Consider the following 19,429-nt stretch of genomic DNA (forward strand, 5'->3'; position numbering starts at 1 on the left):
CGTGATCTGTCACGGTAGTATTCACAAAAGATCTTAAGACACTCTGTGCAAGTTGCTGATCCAGAACTAAGGCGTGGGCAACTCTGAGAAGTCATACTTCTTGAATTTAAAGTCATGTCATAAACACAGTGGAAAACTTCAGCCCACAACAGTCAGTTACTCTGGACTTTGCAGTATTGGTGAAAATTCAGGTTGTCCCTGTAATATAAGTTATAGGACACTGCATCTAGGCTGGTAGAGTGGTGTCCCTACAGACAACTTCCACACGTGTTTATAGTCCAGTCGCTTAGTCGGGTCCGACTCTTTATGACCCCATGAATGGCAGCACGCCAGGCCTCCCTGTCCATCACCAACTCCCAGAGTTTACTCAAACTCATGTCCATCGAGTCGGTGATGCAATCCAGCCATCTCATCCTCTGTCGTCCCCTTCTCCTCCTGCCCCCAATCCCTCCCAGCATCAGGGTCTTTTCCAATCAGTCAACTCTTCGCATGAGGTGGCCAAAGGATTGCAGTTTCAGCTTCAGCATAGTCCTTCCAATGAACACCCAGGACTGATCTCCTTTAGAATGGACTGGTTGGATCTCCTTGCAGTCCTAGGGACTCTCAAGAGTCTTCAACACCACAGTTCAAAAGCATCAATTCTTCGGCGCTCAGCTTTCTTAACAGTCCAACTCTAACATCCATACATGACCACTGGAAAAACCATAGCCTTGACTAGACGGACCTTTGTTGGCAAAGTAATGTCTCTGCTTTTTAATATGCTATCTAGGTTGGTCATAAGGCAAACCAGAGCAGTAGCAGGTAAAACATTAATGACTGGCTCTGAAAAGGAAAACACCATCCGAAACCCAGGTAACCAACTAGTGAAAAGTTAAGGTGAAAGTAACAAGGCTAGGCTGCGGTGGGGAGTGGGCTTACAAAGCTTCTGTGTACACTGGCACATTAACTTCAGTTCACTAACAAGAGTCAAAAAACACCCCTGGAGACAATCAGGACCCACACTCCATTTGCCACAGGTTGGCGAGACTCACAGGATCACAACAGACACACAGAGTCTGTGGGTGGGAACTTAAGTGTGATGTTTAAAGGACCTTGAGGTGAACAGGAGACCTGGAAAACATGCAAATGACTGAACACCTGAATAAATATCTTAGGGGAACAAGGTTCTGCCTAACCCAATTTTCCCCCCAAACCATTAAAAACTACAGACACCTTAAGATGTTGATCCAGCCAGTATGTGTTTTGGTGGGGTTGGGGGGGCGCCTCAGTACTGCACTAATTCATCTTGGAGATGAACCTAATGGTATGAGAGTTTTAGTTAACTGTTTGTTTCAGGGGCTAGACTTGGAAAAACCTTACTTTTCTAAACTTTTTTTTATGGTCCCTAAAGGACCATAACACAATCTTTCCCATCAGTACAGGATTAGTTAAAAACCAAATTAATCATGCAACTGCTTTCTGGGAAAGGGGACAAATCAACACCGTCAGCTCAAAAGGATACCACTAAATGTAAGTACCAGGCTACTGGATACAGGCCAATTCTCCTGTTTCGCGAGCCAAAAGTTCTGTAGATGGATTAAAAATCCTCGAGATCAACTATGCTCCCTGTCTTATTAGTGGGGCCAACCTCGAAGAACCCCTATCCCTCATGGAAATCCATAAGCAGACAATCCGAAAGTTTGAACTTCTAATGTTTTCAGCAAAAAAGCAAAACTTTTCAGTTAACTAATAAAGCTGTATTACAGCAATATAACTGTCTGCCCAAGATCTGTCCTCCTGTTATTTCACTCTTGTCCCATTTGGAACTCCCTTTTTTGATGAACATTAAAAACCATCTTAATGTTGGTTTCTTTAAAACCTCAAGGGCTCAGTTGGTAAAGAATCTGCCTTCAACGCAGGGGACCTGGGTTCAATCCCTGGGTTGGGAAGAGACCCTGGAGAACGTAAAGGCTATCCACTCCAGTACTCTGGCCTGGAGAATTCCGTGAACTATACAGTCCATGGGGTCAAACAGTCGAACAAGCCTGAACTTTCACTTCAAAAAACCATTTTAATCCACATCACAGGACCAATATGAAAGATGAGGAAGAAAAATGAAGCTATGTGTTAAGAGTAACATTTAAGTTACCTATTTCCTTACTTCTGCAATTAAATGAAAATCGGGGAAATAATTCTATATAGCCCTTTCCTGTAGTCACTAAAACCAGAAGGAAGTAGCCTTCACAATCCTGTCGTGCTGGAGGGTCAGAGGGTGGTAAAGGTACTTAAAACCAAGCAGGGCTATACAATACTAAGAAAGGTCGAGTGAAGTTTTAAACAGCAGTGTAAAACTAATTCTGGATCGAGAAAGGAGATGCAAGGTGGGGCATATCAAAATTTCTATGCGGCCATCTAAACTTCTAGAGAGAAAACTACCTTTGGAATCTTCCAGCAAAAGTCTTCTCAAGTTCCCATTTCCGGCTTTAGGGAGGAAAAAAAAAATTTCTTTCTACTTTGAAAGAAATAAAACCCCCCGCCAACGAAAACACTCTCCTCACACTTTCAGTAACTAACCCAGCAGCCGTACGGAGGTTCGCCACCTACTAGATGAAAAGGTCTCTCTCCAAAGACCTGTGGACCAAAAAACGTGCTTTGGTTTCTAAAGCGATGCCTTCCAGACCAAATCTGAGAGGACTTCGAGTTTCTAGATTACCATTTTTCAATTTTGTTAGAAAAACTTTTCTGTTGACGGTTCTGCACAAACCGCGGTGGCTCACACCAAGCCCTGTATTTTGGAGACAGGACCAATAAAAGCGGAGACCTAATTCTATCTTTAATCGGCTACGGTGACACGCATTTATTGCACTGGTTACCTTTTAGATCTAAAGATTCGGGTGGCAGGGAAGGATAATTTAACATCCACACACGTCTAAAGGGCGAAAAGTTCAGCTATTTGAGAACCTCATAAAATGACACAAGTCCCGCAGCGGCGTACTGAGCGCTTAGTGAAGTTGCAGGGGACACGGGTCCGACTTCGGCCTGGGCGGAACCTCCCCAGAATTTCTGGAGGGGTGGGGGCGGTTCGGAGCTCCGTCGCACCATGCAAAGTGGGTCTCACGTGCGCCGCCGGGCTCCCCGTGGGAGAACTGTGTACCACAAAGGCGCAGCGTGGGCCCCCGGCCCGGGTCCCGCGGGAGCGCCCCAGACTACGCGGAGGGAGGGCAGCGGGATCCCCTGGGGGCCCGGGGAAGGAGCGTGGGGCCCAGAGGGCCGGCGGGGCCTCCCGGCTCGGAGCCCGAGCGCGGCCAGGGCCTCACCTTGCTGCGGTCCTCCTCCTGCTGCTGCAACACCTCGGGAACCGCGGCCATGGCGACGCGGGTCTCGAGCGGGGCCGCCTGGCTGTGCGAGGAGAGAAGAGGCTGGGCCGCCGCCGCCGCCGCCGGGGCGCCTCTCAGGGGAAGGGGCGGCCGCGGCCCCGCCTCCGCCAGCCTCCCTGCCCGACGGCTGCGGGAGGCCTCGAGATTCCGCCACCGTCCCAGCAGCCCCGGGAAAGGCGAGCGGCGCCCCCACGTGCTCCCCTAGGGCGGCCTCCCCCGTCCCCGCTGCCGTCCATCTTGGAGCCGGGCAAAGAAGCGACGCGGGGGCCTACCCTCGCTCCGGGCCACGCGGAAGCCGCCAACCGCAGGGCCGCCCTGGGGACGCGGAAGCCCAAACACTCTGATACCGAGGCGCGTCTCAAGAAAGGGCGCGCGCGCCTGTGCCGGGGGAATTTATTACTCAGCCAGAGCCCAATATGGCGACAAGCTCTGACGTCAACGAGATATCGCGAGAAAAAAACGGCGCGATTCGGAGGCGCCCGCGCTCCCGCCGGAGGGAGGGTTTCCCCACTGAGCGCCGGAGAATGGACGGATCTGGGGGGACCAGGGATGGGGCGGGGCATGAGCGCCGCAATGCTTGCTGGGGCCGCCGTGCCTGGGCGGGGCCTAGCCTGAGGGCAAAGCGCGGGACGGACGAAAGAACCCGCCCGCGGGGTCGTTTGCGCGCTGAAGCTAGCGGAGGGCCCCGGTTTCTGAGGTACCTACCTGCCGGCTGTTCCCTACCATGATTCTCGCGCGAGGGGCCGCCGCCGGCCTGGTCCTGTGGGGCTCCGCCGAAGCGCGTACAGGGCGGCGGGGCGCTACTGACCGCCCCTGGCGGTTCAGACCGGTCGGGAGCGCGAGTGCCCAGTCTTGAGTGGATCCTAGCGGCGCCCGCTGTAGCGGGTGTGAGGGGTTAGATAAGAGCTCTCCCTCCATGCTACTTTTCAGAGTCTGGTTTTCAATGTTATGGTTACCTGGGGAGAAGGGGGAAGGAATAAATGGGAGATTTGGGAGTGACATATTGTTGCTCTTGTTCAGTCGTGCACGCCTCTTTGCGACCCATGGACTGCAGCCCAGCCGGTGGACTGCAGCACGCCAGGCTCCTCTGGCCTCCACCGTCTTCTGGCGTTTGATCAAATCCATGCCCATCAAGTTCGTGACATGAGCTTCCCTGGTGGCTCAGACGGTGATGCTATCTCACCGGCTTATCTTCTGTTGCCCCCTTCTTCCTTTCCCTTCAGTCTTTCCCAGTATCAGGGTCTTATTGGAAAGACCGCTCTTCACATCAGGTGGCCAAACTATTGGAACTTCAGCAGCAGCTCTTCCAGTGACTATTCAAGGTTGATTTCCTTTAGGATTGACTGGGTTTGATCTCTTGGCTGTCCAAAGGACTCTCAAGAGTCTTCTTCAGCACCACAATTTGAAAGGGTTGTGACACATACCCCACTACTTCTGAAGAAGGACATGGCAACCCACTCCAGTATTCTTGCCTAGAGAGTCCATGGATGGGGTCGCAAAGAGTCGGACACCACAGCACAGAGGCAAACAAGGACCTGCTGTAAAGCACAGAAAACTACTCGATACTCTGCAATGGCCCATATGGGATAAGAATCTTAAAGATAGGGGATATATGTGTATGTATAACTGACTCGCTTTGCTCTACACCTGAAACTGACATAACATTGTAAATCAGCTATACTCCAATAAAAATTTTTTTTTAGAAATCTGATGTTTAGGGATTAGTGGTTAAACTTCTAAGTGTGACCACCAGGCTCCTCTAGCGTCCTGTCCTGTGTTTCTTTGTATCACACAGAGCTCCCTTCATAGGCGGCAGTTGGCACCATAGTGGATGTTAGGGACACCTTGTGCTATGCTGTCTACTATTTCACATTTAACAAATGCTGGTCCTTCAGAAGTAGTTTTGTACAAATAGTACCAATTCCAAGCTCAGCTGCAGGACAAGACAAGAGATTGACTGATAAGCTTTTGGGACAAGGAATAGCAACTTTATTTGGAAAGCCAGCAGACCCAGAGGATGGTGAACTAGTGCCCCAAAGAGCCATTTTTCCAGAGTTAGAATTGAGACTTCTTTTATCCTAAAAGAGGAGGGAGTGTTGCTGGTTGTTGCAAACTTCTTGGTGCAGGAATCCTTTGTTCTTGTAGCTGCCCAGGGAGGTCTGGTCACAATGCACCGAAGCCTTTGTTCTTGTAGCTGCCCAGGGAGGTCTGGTCACAATGCTCCTAAAAACCTCAAACAAGACAATTATTTTCTGTTCTGTAACTTTTTATGCTTGGAAAAGTGTTAGTACCTTTAAAGATCAGAATTCTGAGAATGGGCCCTCCTGTATATTCCAAGCTGTAGGCATAACATTCTCCTACAAAAGGTGCAAAGCCCGCATTAAGCCCTGGTAGGGAACTAAGGTTAGAATTAAAGGAATAAAAAAGTCAGGTTTGTTCTCTGTTAAACATGTTGGGGAAAAAAAAACATGTTGAAAAAGCTTATTGAATACAATTTTAAAGAGCAATAGCATACTGTTGCAGCTTTCACTTTGATGGTTCAAAAGTTTAACACATCTAATATCTAATACCACTTTCTCTTTGATAGGAAAGCAAAAATTAAAAAGGCCTTCAACGTTACAAGTATACCAGAGGGAAGTGAAAAAAAGTCTAAAGATGGAGGTATTTCAGACCATCTGCAGGCAGCTTCAAAGTTCAAAGAGGCTTTTTGTAGAAACAGCCCCCCGTGTTGTTTTCTCCACTTCCTCTTATTTGTGTGGCCGGAAGAAAAGAGTGAACCCTTATGAACAAGTGGACCAGGAAAAATACTCTGATTTGGTCAGGTCTGTCTTGTCGTTCAGAGGCCATGCTCGGACTCCACAGTCTCTATTCGAGGAAGATGCTTTACTCTATGGACCGGTGAGTAAGAGTAAGGCCCCAAAGCAAGAAGAAGCAGCAGTTCCACAAAATTGGTTTCCTCTGTTCAATCCAGAGAAAAGCATAAAACCAGACCCAGCAAGGGATCCTCCAGTTCCTCTGAAAATCCCTTTTCAAAGGAATGCGATACCAAGCGTGACCCGAGTCCTGCAGCAGACCATGACGTCAGAACAGACTTTCTACCTGGAGAAGTGGAGGCAGCGCATGATTCTGGAACTGGGAGAGGATGGCTTTGCCGAATATACTTCAAGTAATCTTCTCAATCCTGATTCTTACGGTTATTATGTTTCCCAGAGTAGAAGGCACCACTATAGCTAGTGAGGAGCTGCTTTCAGATGATAGTATTAACAGCGTTTTTTATAACTCACTTTATTATCACGACAACCCTATGAAGCACAGATACCATTATCCCCATTTTATAGATAAAATTAAAGCAGAGAGATCAAATACTCTGACTAAAAGATGTATAAAATTCATTTGTTTTATAAGCTATAGACTTAAGTATTAGAATTTCCTGGTTTTTTTTTTTAATGGAATAGTCGATAATCACATAATGGAGTTCTAGTTGTTGCTAGGCATTCTGTTCAGAATCTAGTAAATGCCCCCTTGCTCTGCTTACTCATAAATTTAAAGACTGGCAATAAGTCAGAACGTGTGATCTGTATTTAGATCTTAGTAAACTGAGGTAGATGTTCAGAGCCGGCAACTCCTGTCCTAACTCACTAACTTGGACAACCAAGGAAAATAGCTTTCATAAAATAGATTCCACCCAAAAGCAAGATGAAAAAAGAGACCGTTAGTACAGGTGAATTCGCTGCTCTCCAGCAGGATCACAATTGTTAAAGCTAAGTTTACACTGAGCATCCTTTTTAGTCCACGCTTCCCAGAGAGCAGGACATGCACCCATAGTGGTCCAGAAGCACTTTAATATAGGAGTAATACTTATTTTGAGGCATCTTAGAACAAAGATATGTGTATGCGTAACACATTAAACCTGTGGTCACATGTGGTTTAAAGGAAAAATATTAAGTATTTAGGTGGCATTTGGATATGGCGAAAATTATCAAGCCCCATATAAATTCCTCAGCTGCCTCAGCCAAGGATCGCATGCCAGGGCTGACTGCCCTCTTAATATAGTTAAGTAGTAACAACCACCAAATTTCTCAGCTTGTTAAACGAGCAACATTTTAAAATAATATTTTAGTGGCATTTTAAGTTTTTTATCTGAAACACTAGAATTTAAAATGGATATTGTTTCCTATGGAACAAGTTTGGTTTTGTTTTGTTTTATTTTCTTTAAACCAGAACTATCACAGCTTGTGGGAATCTAAGAAACCTGCTGGGATGTTGCGTACCTAGGTCTGTAGCTCTTGGCACAAGGGAAGGAAGTACTTTGCTGGCTCCTTCATGAAGGAGAGGAGTTGTTTGGTTTGAGCCAGCCCACTATCCCAGGCGGAGAGAAAACTGGTTGACTCCATGAAATCAACTTTATAGGTCTAGATTACTATGATATGATTTCTCCGTCAATTTAGGATCAACCTTAAACAGGCAGAATTAATTTTTTTTTTTTTTAATAATGGGGCAGTCACATACAGATTCATGTCATGGCCCAAAAAAAAGAAGAAAGAAAAAGAGCAGGAAGGTACATCCCTGGCAGTCCAGTGGCTCCACTGCAACAGCGCTAGTTCCATCCCTGGTCAGGGAACAGATGCCACATGCTGCACAGTGTGACCAAAAAAACCCCCAAAACATAGGGTCAGTTTCCCAAGCACCAATTTACCTTTTGAAGATTGTGGAGGATAAGAAAGTCTGACTTTGATTTATACTTGTGTTGATCCTAGTGGGAAAGCTGGGGTTTATATTTTCCTTTTTTTTCTTTTTTTTGCTACACTGAATTTTTTTTAATTCTAAAATATCCATGCTTGTCAGTTAGAATATAGGAGATTCATGATTTTTTTGTTGTTAATATAAGACTTGAAAACACTGCACTTTTATTCCTTTAATTTATTCAAGGAACACTATAACTTAATTGCTATCTGCAATAACTCTTAAATCTTTTAAAATTTATTTTCACAAGTTGAATCATGTTTAATGTTCTTAGCTTTACAATCCTAAGGGATCCTGTAACCCAGATCCTCATGTTTGTTGCCTTGCACCTTACATGTGAAGAGCTCGCCAGGGAGTAAAGACTGCAGTGGAGAATGGGTTGTCTCTTAGCTTGGCTCTTGATAAAGCCGTTTTTTTCCTTCCTGTTTTTAACGTGTTTGTGTTCTGCTTCATTAAAGCTAATCTGTAGATGAAAACTACACTTCTTTTCCCTGGGTTTTAATTCCATAAGTCTTAAACATTTGTAGGCCTTTTATGTACTGATAAGTCCAATTACGGCAGGTAAATTCGGAGTGGAATAACTTAGGTCCTCAGTTGAATTTCACTTCACTTTCTAGGTCATGTCCCCAGAGCAATTCCATTTTTTGCCAATAATAGAACTAACCTTTCAAAATCTTTGTAAAAACTACTTGGCAAAGGTAATATGGTTTGCCATTGCCTCATTAGCTGAGATGACTTTCCCCATTTTCTGTGGGCTTGTCTCCAAGCACATATATTTGCTCCTCTGTTTCTGTGTGTCGCTCTACCTGATGGCCCCTGAGTTTTCTTCTTGCTCTACTGGGTGACGGGCTGGAATGAGCATGGACTCTGGGGCCAGGCCCATGCCGCTTTTTGCTTTGGGCAATTTAATAGCACTGCCTAGGCCTCATTAAAATGGGGGAGAAGATCCTTATCTTGCCAGGTTGCTGTGTTTCAAAGTTAACAGTTTGAAAGTGCCAAACTTAGCGCTTAGTATAGCAACACCCTCTGTCTTTCCTTCCTTAATCAAGAGTCAAGTGGATATATAGTATATCTCGAACTTGTTGAATATGTTTGTGTTCTCTTTTCTTAACTTAAAAGTGTATGAGAAAAAAAAAAATGAGGACAGAGCCACTATCTCAGGCTGCCCTCATCCTAAAAGCAAGCGCAGGTGCAGAATGTCATGTTTCCTCCCCTACCCCAAGCCCCACAACGTTAATTCCTGCATGCCTTGATTTTCATGCCTTTCCTGTCACTAAGCCTATTGGTAAAGGATGCCTCCACCAGTGTTCATAAGTCAGATTTGGTTGTAAAAAGAACTATAAACAAGTTCTCTAAATGTCTAACAACTATCACAGCTGGTTAACTTACTGGTTACCTACATTAAATGAATTCTAAAATTCACAGTGCTATGTGAATTCACTAGGTATGATCCTGCAGCCCCCAAATCTTCAATTCTAGCTTTGGCCTAATTCTACTAGAAATGCTTCATTTTAATCCATTGTATTATCTAAACTCTTCTAGTCCCTTTTGTTCTCAAAGTGCATTCTTAGGTTTCACAGGAGGCTGAAATATGGAGTCTTAGAGGTTATCACTTAAAGGAAATTCATGTGATTTTTAATTTCACTGTTCAGAGTCTTATAGAGTATTTGTTCTTTAGTACTAGCTTTGTTTGGGGTATTTTTTGTTGTTGTCCCTTTCCTCTGATTTTCTTTTCAGACATGTTTTTACAAGGGAAGCAGTTTCATGGAGCCTTGGAAAGCATACTTTCACCCCAGGGGAACTTAAAAGAGAGAAATGAAAGTCTCCTTGAATCTGGCTACGTCCAAAGTGTGCAGCATGTTTTGAAAGACATCAGTGGAGTGCGGGCCCTGGAAAGTGCAGTTAAACATGAGACCTTACAGTATGTGGGTCTGCTGGACTGTGTGGCTGATTATCAGTAAGTATATTTGGTTTTTCACATCAAATGTGGAGGTGAATTAATTCTGGGTGGGACACTTGGTTCCCATCCAGCACTAGTTTTTCCTCTCAACTCCTGCTTCAAGGTAGAGCCTGTGCAAAGTCACATCAGGTGAGAGCCACGTCATCCTTGTCAATCTGTGTGCCCAAGTCAGGGTGTTTGGCAGAAGAAAGGTGTAACTGTCCAGTATGGCTAGGATGGCCTGTTTTCCAGCATGTTCCCCCGCTCCCCACCCTCAGGCAAGGTACCAGCCATAAGATCCAATTTGATTCCTGCATTGTTTTTCCTGTTTTGCTAAAAATGACACCTTGGTCTATTGGCCCTGAAAATCAACTTTCTTCAAGGCTTCCATGCAGTGTTTGACATGCAGAGGAATGCTGAGCTCACTAAAACTTCCTGTGATCTTTAAGTTGCTGCTGTTACTGTTTTCCCCACTTACTCCAGATTTCAAGGGTAGATATAACCTGCAGATATCCGTATTCCCCAAAAAAGCATGTGAGCAATAAAGAGGGTGGGGGCAAAATCTGTTAGTATAACCCATGAAACTCTAGTTAAAAGATACTGGGCTCTGGAGACACGCTGCCTGAGTTTGGTTTCTGGGTTTTCTTCTTAACTATGGACTACTTACTTAGCTTCTCTGTACCTCCATTTGTTCATCTGTAAAATAAGGCAAATAATAGGACCTACCTCACAGGTTTGTTACAGAGGTTAAATGAGACATTCCTGGTACAGTACTTAAAATGCATACTATCTGCTCAGAAAGTGCTAGCCTTGTTATTTTGACCCTCTTCTCTCTTTTTAACTGCTGTTTAGTGTGAATGAAGTGTATCCGCTTCCATGTTGGGAGCTCTCAGGTTATTTCTAGAGTTTTGCAGTCACAAACCAGCAGTGACCAGGTCTCCTTGTGTCCTGTCCTGACAGTTTCTTTCGGCAGGTGCACAGGGTTATCGGTTTGTTTTGGTGAGCGACCTGTGAGATACGAATAAATCCAGTCGATCTGAAGTAGGCCTGGGCATGAATGGTTCTTAAATTCTCCAGGCACTTGTCACTTGCACCCGGGATATCAAACCATTACTCTGTGGTACAGACCTGAAAGGGAAATTGTGGGGTCACAGGGAATGGGTATTTTAAGACTGTGTCTTGTCATTTCAGTCTGTGTTTCAAAATAAATTAGGTTAAGCACCTTTTCATTTGTTAAAGAGCTATTTGTGGACTGTCTTATTGCAATTTTAATTTGGGTTTATACTATTAAGATTTTTTTTCCATAGTATTAAGTTCTATAAGTTATAGTACATTTCTGGAAACAGTGGTACATGGCAGAACTTGATACTGTAGGATATTTTTATCTTATCAAGGGAGAGAACTGGGAATGGTAGCCCCCTGGGGATGCTGGGGCCTCTCTTCATTTGCAGAGATTGTCAAGCTTTATGGGATGGAAAACAGTTACAAACATGATATACTACCTCTACATCTGCACCATCCAGTAGGGTAGCAGTGGGCCCTATCGGCCACTAAGCACTTGACTGGGACTGGTCCAAACTGACGTGTGCTGTAAATACACAAACTAGATAACAGTGAGTTTGCACAAAAAAGAATGTAAAATATCTCATTAACAACTTTTTAATGTTAATTATATACTGAAATGATCATATTTTGGATATATTGGGTTAAATAAAATGTTAAAATTTCACCAGTTTCTTTTTGGATGTAGCTACTGGAAAATTTTAAATGGTGTGTATAGCTCACATTTTCTTTCTTTTAGACAGCGTTCCTCTAGCCTGGTTTTATAAATACCTTGCATAGGTTCTAACTTCAGGGTTATGTTAACAGGAAGATCTCCCTCTGAACAGCTGGTTTTGAACCTGAAGTCAAGACAGAGCAGTAAGAGAGCTTGAGAGTCACTGGTTCTCAACTCATCCACCCTGCAGTCCTTTTGACATGTGCGGTTGGCACGTGTAAAACCCCACCAGGATGGGGGAGAGGGAGGAATGTATTGGTTATTTTACTTAAAAAAAAAAAAAAAAGTGGCAGGACTTTTTTCTTTTCCCAAGATCCCTAATAGAAAGTAACATATCCCTGCCCTGTGTGTAAACTTTTAGGACAGGAACCAGGTCTTCTCATTTGTTTTTCTACATATTGCTGCTACCTTTTAAGTGTTGATGGACTTGAACTCCAGCTTTGGTTTCTGAGGCGCCCTGATGCTTGGTCCCTTACAATGGGGACTTTGCTGCTGGTCTGTTGTGGTTCATTCTGATAGACGTTTGAAGCAAAATCAACTAACATGCTAGCAGATGTAGTTTCAATTCCCTTGTCAACTGTTAAACCGTGGAGGTCCAAAGAGAAGCCTAGAAAGTTGAGAGGCTTGCTCTGGGGAGACTGTTTCCCAGCCCTGGCACCTGGCCCCTCACTGTAGCCCTGTGGTGAACCCCTTCACACCTCGTCACTGACCTGAATGAGGGGCTCAACACCTCTTCAGTTCCAAGTAAAGTTTTGGAGGGCTGTCTGCTTGGAACTGGGGGGAATGGAAGCCATAGTTATCAGGTGACAAGCAGCAAACTATAGTAAGAAGAGGGTTAGCCTAACAGAGTCTCAGTTTGAGCTGTCACCTTCAAGGGCTTCCTTTGGTTTCTCTCTAGGGGCAAGCTTTGTGTGATTGATTGGAAGACATCAGAGAAGCCAAAGCCTTTCATCCGAAACACGTTTGACAACCCACTGCAAGTCGTGGCGTATGTTGGTGCCGTGAACCACGACGCCAACTACAGCTTTCAGGTCAGGACGCAGAGCCTGGCTTACTTCAGGCTTTGCCCATGCCAGGTCATAGCTCCTTCAAGTTCTATCCTGTGTGTATCCGACCGCTTCCTCTGTTCTGTCCTTCTACACTTCACAGAGCACTTTCCCCACTTCCTGGGCTTTTTGTTGTTAATAATTCTTTAATGATCACAGTGGGTTCTTTATGTTCATCTTTCTGTTCTTGTGTATCATCAGCCCGTCTTAGAAACTGAGGTGGGAACTCTCACTGCTAATTGTTTTGCTCTGGGCTTGCCCTGGAGTGAGAAGGGAGCGAGCCTCAGTCCTGGTGCCGCTGCAAACTCTGGAATCGCCCTGCTCTTTCCTAGGTTCAGTGCGGCTTGATCGTGGTGGCCTACAAAGACGGGTCCCCCGCCCACCCACATTTCATGGACGCCGAGCTCTGCTCCCAGTACTGGGCAAAGTGGCTTCTTCGACTGGAAGAATATACAAAGAAGGAAAAGAGCCAGAATATCCAGAAACTAGATTAGGGGCAGGAAGCCGCATTGGAACAGGAAGCGCTTGTTCACAGTCAGGAAGATGTGTCGCTATTTGCTATGACCTGAGATGAGGTGTCACAGGGTCTGAGAGCTGCATCAACACAGGCACAACCAGTAACTTGTTGGAATTATTGCAACCAAAAAGGTGAAGCCAGAAAAGTTAAATTCAAAGAATCTGACTCGTGCCCATGAAAGACCAGCTCTGCTACCTTTGGCTAGCATTTCCCTGGATGAGGGGCAGGCAGCACTGGACTGCCACAGTGTTGCTGACTCTCGGACCTTCTATGTCCAGGGCAGTACACTCAGTCTTTGCCCTGAGACATTCAGGGCAGTGAGGCTTGGTGTGCCAAGCGCTTCCCTGGGGCACACTGTGGGGAGCGGGCCACGTACCCCCAGGGTGTGTGTGCAGTGAGAATGCCAGTGGAGATTCCTAAATCATGCCTTAGCTTTTGGGGTTCCCTGTATTTCATGTGAGGGAGAAAGCATCCATTTACCATTTTTAAAGAATAAACATGTGATCTCTTAGCCTCCAATAAACATTGCTCTCCGGAAAGACTGTGCACACTCCCTGTATCGCTGCATTGCCCCTTGGCCTTCCGCCAGATAATCCTTGGAAGCGGCTGGGCCCCCCTCTGAGAATTGTACTTCTGGGTATTTAGGTAGCTATCTTCTGGTTTGAGTCAAGGAATCGTGTACATGGAGAAAATTGTTTATGGAATTTTCCAGCTACGGGGAACAATAATGACATCTTTGGGTTATTTTTTTTTTCTGTGTTTGATCAGTGATAAAATTGATTAGTAGTCACTGGGTTTGGGAAACCTAAATAAAACACCCACTACCCCCCTGGGGGATGGCTCCCTGTTTCATGGTGTAGGTTAGCACTTAAGTTACAGTTGCTATCTTTAAAATAGTAGGTGCTACAGTCACTTTTTTCTTTCATTAGCCATTAATTATAAGAAATAAAAGATGAAGTAAACGCTTTTGGTTTTGCTTTTTATTTAAATGTGTGCATTTACAGGGTGATTTCACAAACCTGGAATTGTTTAGATTTTGTTTGTAAATTCAGTATCTTACCCACCTTAATCTTGACCCAGTAGCTTTGGGGTGTGTTACACATATATGCACACAAGGTCACCTCACAGGGAAAGTGAGCTTTGAGTGGGGCGAAGGATTGAGGGAGACCTTGTGATGACTCCACACACCTCGCGTGCTTTTCAAGCAGCCTAGTGAGTAAGTGAGTGAGTTAGTGAAAGTCGCTCAGTCATGTCCAACTCTGTGACCCCATGGACTATAGAGTCCATGGAATTCTACAGGCCAGAATACTGGAATGGGTAGCCTTTCCCTTCAGGGGATCTTCCCAACCCAGGGATCAAACCCAGGTCTCCCACATTGCAGACAGATTCTTTACCAGCTGAGCCACAAGGGAAGCCTTTCAAGCATCCTATATTCCTGTAATTTCCAAAGTCAGGGATCATGTGAAAATATTCGGAGTGTCCCAGCTGGTGTGGCCCCAGCCCCACCAAGCACCACCCTGGAGTTCAGAAGCCCGGACCCAGCAAGTTCTCTCTGGTGCAGATAGTCGCACCCTGGACCTGTCAGTCTGCACCCAGAGCTAGTTCAGTTCAATCGCTCAGCCATGTCTGACTCTTTGAGACAAGTAGCACACCAGGCCTCCCTGTCCATCACCAACTCCCAGAGCCTACTCAAACTCATGTCCATTGGGTCGGTGATGCCATCCAACCATCTCATCCTCTGTCGTCCCCTTGTCCTCCCGCTTTCAATCTTTCCCAGCATCAGGGTCTTTTTCACTGAATCAGCTCTTCACCTCAGGTGGCCAAAGTATTGAAGTTTCAGTTTCAGCATCAGTCCTTCCAATGAGTATTCAGGACTGATTTCCTTTAGGATAGACTAGTATGATCTTGCTGTCTAAGGGACTCTCAAGAGTCTTCTGCAACACCACAGTTCAAAAGCATCAATTCTTTGGCACTCAGCTTTCTTTATGGTCCAACTCTCATATCCATACATGACTACTGGAAAAACCATAGATTTGACTATATGGAACTTTGTTGGTAAGGTAATATCTCTGCTTTTTAATACACTGACTGGGTTGGTCATAGCTTTTCTCCCAAGGAGAAGCGTCTTTTAATGTCATGGCTGCAGCCACTGTCTGCAGTGATTTTGGAGCCCAAGAAAATAAAGTCTGTCACTGTTTCCATTGTTTCCCCATCTATCTGCCATGAAGTGATGGGACCAGATGCCATGATCTTAGTTTTTTGAATGTTGACTTTTAAGCCAGCTTTTTCACTCGCCTCTTTCACTTTCATCAGGAGGCTCTTTAGTTCCTCTGCTTTCTGCCATAAGAGGGGTGTTATCTGCATATCTGAGGTTACTGATATTCCCCCTGCAATCTTGATTCCAGCTTGTGCTTCATCCAGTCCAGCATTTCACATGATGTACTCTGTATACAAGTTAAATAAGCAGGGTGACAACATACAGCCTTGACGTACTCCTTTCTCAATTTGGAACCAGTCCATTGTTCCATGTCCAGTTCTACCTGTTGCTTCTTGACCTGCATACAGATTTCTCAGGAGGCAGGTAAGGTGGTCTGGTAGTCCCATCTCTTGAAGAATTTTCCACAATTTGTTGAGATCAGTACAGTCAAAGGCTTTAGCATAGTCAATGAAGCAGATGTTTTTCTGGAACTCTCTTGCTTTTTCTATGATCCAGCAGATGTTGGCAATTTGCTCCCAAGCTAAGGTGGCACCAGTTGTTCCATGAAGGACCCTCAGTCCACCCAGGAAGCCCTGCTTGGAGCGAGGACAATTACAGCCTCCCTGCAGCCCCCACCCCTCAGCTTTCCCAGTGATGGATGCTCAGCCCTGGGGGTCTGTGGGTCTCAAGCGAAAAGCAGTTGTTTCACTGCCGAGGCTCAGAAGAGCACATCTAAAGGAGCCACAGCTTTTCAAGAGTCACCGTGGCTGTTACCAGTGTTTGGATTCCTCCTGCTCCTGTATGTGACTTGGCGTATTAACCTCCAGTGAAGTGAAGCAGGATTTGCAACAAGGAGAGAGTCTAATTGAGGATAATTCAAACATTTTGAAAAGGAGGTGCAGATGGCTCTACTGAGACTTCCTCACAAAAGTGCAGAACAGCCAAACTGCCCTGAGCTTTGAGAGCATCCGGTAGATGCAAAGCTGTCTACTCAAAAACTATTCCCCTTTTCCCTCTGCAATCCTACAACTTCTTTTTTTTTTTTTTTTCTTTTTTGGCAGTGTGGCTTGTGGAATCTTAGTTCCCTGACCAGGGATTGAACCCGAGCCCCAGCACTGAAAGTGCAGAGTCCTAACCACTGGACCACCAGGAAACTCCCTATGCATTATTATTATTAATGCATTTAGCAGCTAGCAAAAGCTCCATGGTGGCACTGAAAGCCAATTTTCAGTTTTTTCCCCCTCAGACTTGGCTTCTCGCTCAGAGCCATTGGCCCCCATTAATCTGGGACCATTAACCTCTATAAACCTCTTCCAGTTCTAGGAAAGCTTGTCAACAAAATCCAACATACGATTTTTGTAAGCATTCACCCTAGTGAATACAGGAAGCGGGTTTGTCCTAAGTCATTGTGTTTCCAGGTAACCCATTTGCATGGAGAATCCCATAGACAGAGGAGCCTGGCAGACTACAGTCCATGGGGTCACAAAGAGTCGGACACAACTGTGCACATAAACTCATTACTTACTTAATTTGCCTACAGGCTTTAGAAGGAGTTGGAGGGGGTAATTTGTTTTAATCACCAATCTTTCCACCTGAGCAATTAAACATTTGATTATAACCTACCCTACCATCCTCCTACACAAAAACTAAAGCAAGGAAGGTTGGAACTTTTATGTTTAAAGAAACACCTTAGTCGTTTGGAGTTGGTGCCTAAGGAGAAACACTGTCTTAAACCAAACCAATTAATTACTAAGTAAAAGACAAGTGACTCTCCTGGGCTCCCACCACCTCCTTCCTTTCCTTCCAGGTTAACAAGATGTCCTGGCTGGCATCTAACCCGCTGAACTTGAAAGCTATTTACACTAAAGAGGCTTCCTAGGGAGACCGCCTTACCTGAGCAAAGGCTTCCCTGGTGCCTTGACGATCACAGCTGTCAGATTTAAGAAATGCATTTGTGAAGATCAATCATAAAACGCTATTCGAAGTTAGAGTGGGGTTTGAGATTTTTCCTTTTTGCTCAAGAGATTTAGGGAGGAAGATGGGGAGACAGAAAAAATAATAGGCATTACACATAAAAGCCCTTCTCCCTAATCCTGTTTCCCTCTCCCTTAAGATGTGTGTGTGCCTGCTAAGTCACTTTAGTCGTGTCCGACTTTTTGCAACCCTATGGACTGTAGCCCGCCAGGCTCCTCTGTCCAGGGGACTCTCCAGGCAAGAATATTGGAGTGGGTAGCCATTCCCTTCTCCAGGGGATCTTCCTGACCCAGGGATAGATCTTGGGTCTCAGGCATTGCAGGTAGATTCTTTAACCATCTGAGCTACCAGGAGAGCCTCCCTTGAAATAAACACCATCATAAATTTGGTGCATTCTCTTTCTAGCATGTCCTTTTACAGTCTTAAAACTTACACATGTGCTGGTCTCCATGAATAACAGGCAGTTCTGCTTTCTGTGTTGGTTTCTACCTCTGTGTCTCAACACAAGTCTCAAGACCATCCAGGTTGATGCCCCTAAATCCAGCGCAGGACCCCCTGCCTCTCTGCATGTCCCCTCCCGCTTCACAGTCTCACCTGCGGACTGTTAAGACTGTTCTCTCCTGCCGACATCACTGCAGTGAGCACCCCACGTGTGCCTGTTCACAGGACACGCAGGGCACGTGCAGTGCAGCAGAAGCAGGTGTGGGTCTTGGCCCTCCCACTTACCAGTTCCGTGACCTTGGGCAGGTTACCTGATCTCTTTGTGGCTGGCTTCCTCATTTGTAAATTGATGGGAAATGAGAGCATTTCTTTGAGCTGTGCAGATTAAATGTGGCTGCATGCCTGGCACACGGCAGGAACCAGTACCTGTTGGCCATCCTCATCTCCATTGAGATGAGGCCTGCCATGTCCGCCAGGTCCCCATCGTGCCCGGCGTGAGCATCACTGCCCAGTCCCCCCACCACTGTGATGTTCAGCTCCCGCTCCCACCATGCTAAGTCTTGTCAGTCGTGTCCAACTCGTGGCGACCCCATGAACTGTAGCTCTCCAGGCTTCTCTGTCCATGGGATTCTCCAGGCAAGAATACTGGAGTGGGTTGCCATTTCCTACTCCAGGGATCTTCCCGACCCAGGGATCGAACCCTTGGCTCTTATGTCTCCTGCATTGGCAGGCGGGTTCTTTACGACTAGCGCCACCTGGGAAGCCCTTCCTGCTCCCACCAGTGCTGCTGAAATGTCCTGCTTTCCTGCATCTTTACTATTAAGAGCGTGTAACATGCCAACATGATGGGGTGAAAATTTTTACTTTATAGCTTCAAAAGCATTATTGTGTGAATTGTTGTTTCTGTCGCCAAGTTGTGTCGACTGCAACCCCAATAAATGGAGCCCGCCAGGCTCCTCTAAAATCTGTGTTAAAACGGGACTGCCACCTAGTGGTGGGAGAAGATGGCCTGCAGTTAGGGCAAGAAGCCCAAGTACAGGTGGACCCATGCGTACCTCTTTGGGCATTTCAGTCATTCACACACATCTGAACTGAAGCAAACCACATGAGAGCTCTTCTCTTCTCGTCTTCCATCTGAGGCAACTTGTGATTCCTCACTTTTTCTGGTATGACAGTGTGGAGACTTGACTGCCCAGTGCTGGGCAGCCTCTTCCAGCCAATGACTCTGGGTCCCTGGCTCACAAGAGCAGTGGGGTAGATTAGGAACAAAGCTGTTTACAGAACGGAGGCTTCTGAGACTCCAGCCAGGGAGGCTTTCCCTGAGCAAACGTCGTCCCATGGGGGGAGGTTCAGGAGCAGGCAGTCATCAGGGCTGTGCCAAAAAACTGCCTCCCTGGGCTGAGCTGAGCCCCAGTCAATGTCCTTCCAAACCAGGGCCT

At 45.8% G+C, this 19,429-nt stretch overlaps 2 protein-coding genes across 6 annotated transcripts in view; one reads left to right on the plus strand and one right to left on the minus strand.

Moving 5' to 3' along the window:
* Window positions 1–3,934, minus strand: part of SNX5 (sorting nexin 5) — a 37,256-nt gene extending 33,322 nt beyond the window's left edge. For 2 of the 5 annotated variants that reach the window (XM_061126403.1, XM_061126405.1), the window contains exons 1-2: window positions 3,629–3,934; window positions 3,297–3,374 (exon numbers count right to left, since the gene is read on the minus strand). In XM_061126403.1, the coding sequence (XP_060982386.1) occupies window positions 3,297–3,374; window positions 3,629–3,919 (369 nt within the window). In that variant the 5' untranslated portion in view covers window positions 3,920–3,934. Of the gene's footprint in view, window positions 1–3,296; window positions 3,542–3,628 lie in introns of those variants that run through there. The other 3 variants (XM_061126407.1, XM_061126404.1, XM_061126408.1) reach the window with 3 other exon arrangements.
* MGME1 (mitochondrial genome maintenance exonuclease 1) lies at window positions 3,924–14,340 on the plus strand. The gene is made up of 5 exons (XM_061126409.1): window positions 3,924–4,053; window positions 5,944–6,522; window positions 9,837–10,056; window positions 12,714–12,846; window positions 13,194–14,340. Exons 2-5 carry the CDS (start codon window positions 6,012–6,014, stop codon window positions 13,353–13,355), a joined length of 1,026 nt encoding a protein of 341 aa, XP_060982392.1. The 5' UTR covers window positions 3,924–4,053; window positions 5,944–6,011; the 3' UTR covers window positions 13,356–14,340.
* The last annotated feature ends 5,089 nt before the right edge of the window (window positions 14,341–19,429 follow it).

The sequence above is a fragment of the Dama dama genome, chromosome 23 (genome assembly GCF_033118175.1).
Source record: "Dama dama isolate Ldn47 chromosome 23, ASM3311817v1, whole genome shotgun sequence".
Classification (NCBI taxonomy): domain Eukaryota; kingdom Metazoa; phylum Chordata; class Mammalia; order Artiodactyla; family Cervidae; genus Dama; species Dama dama.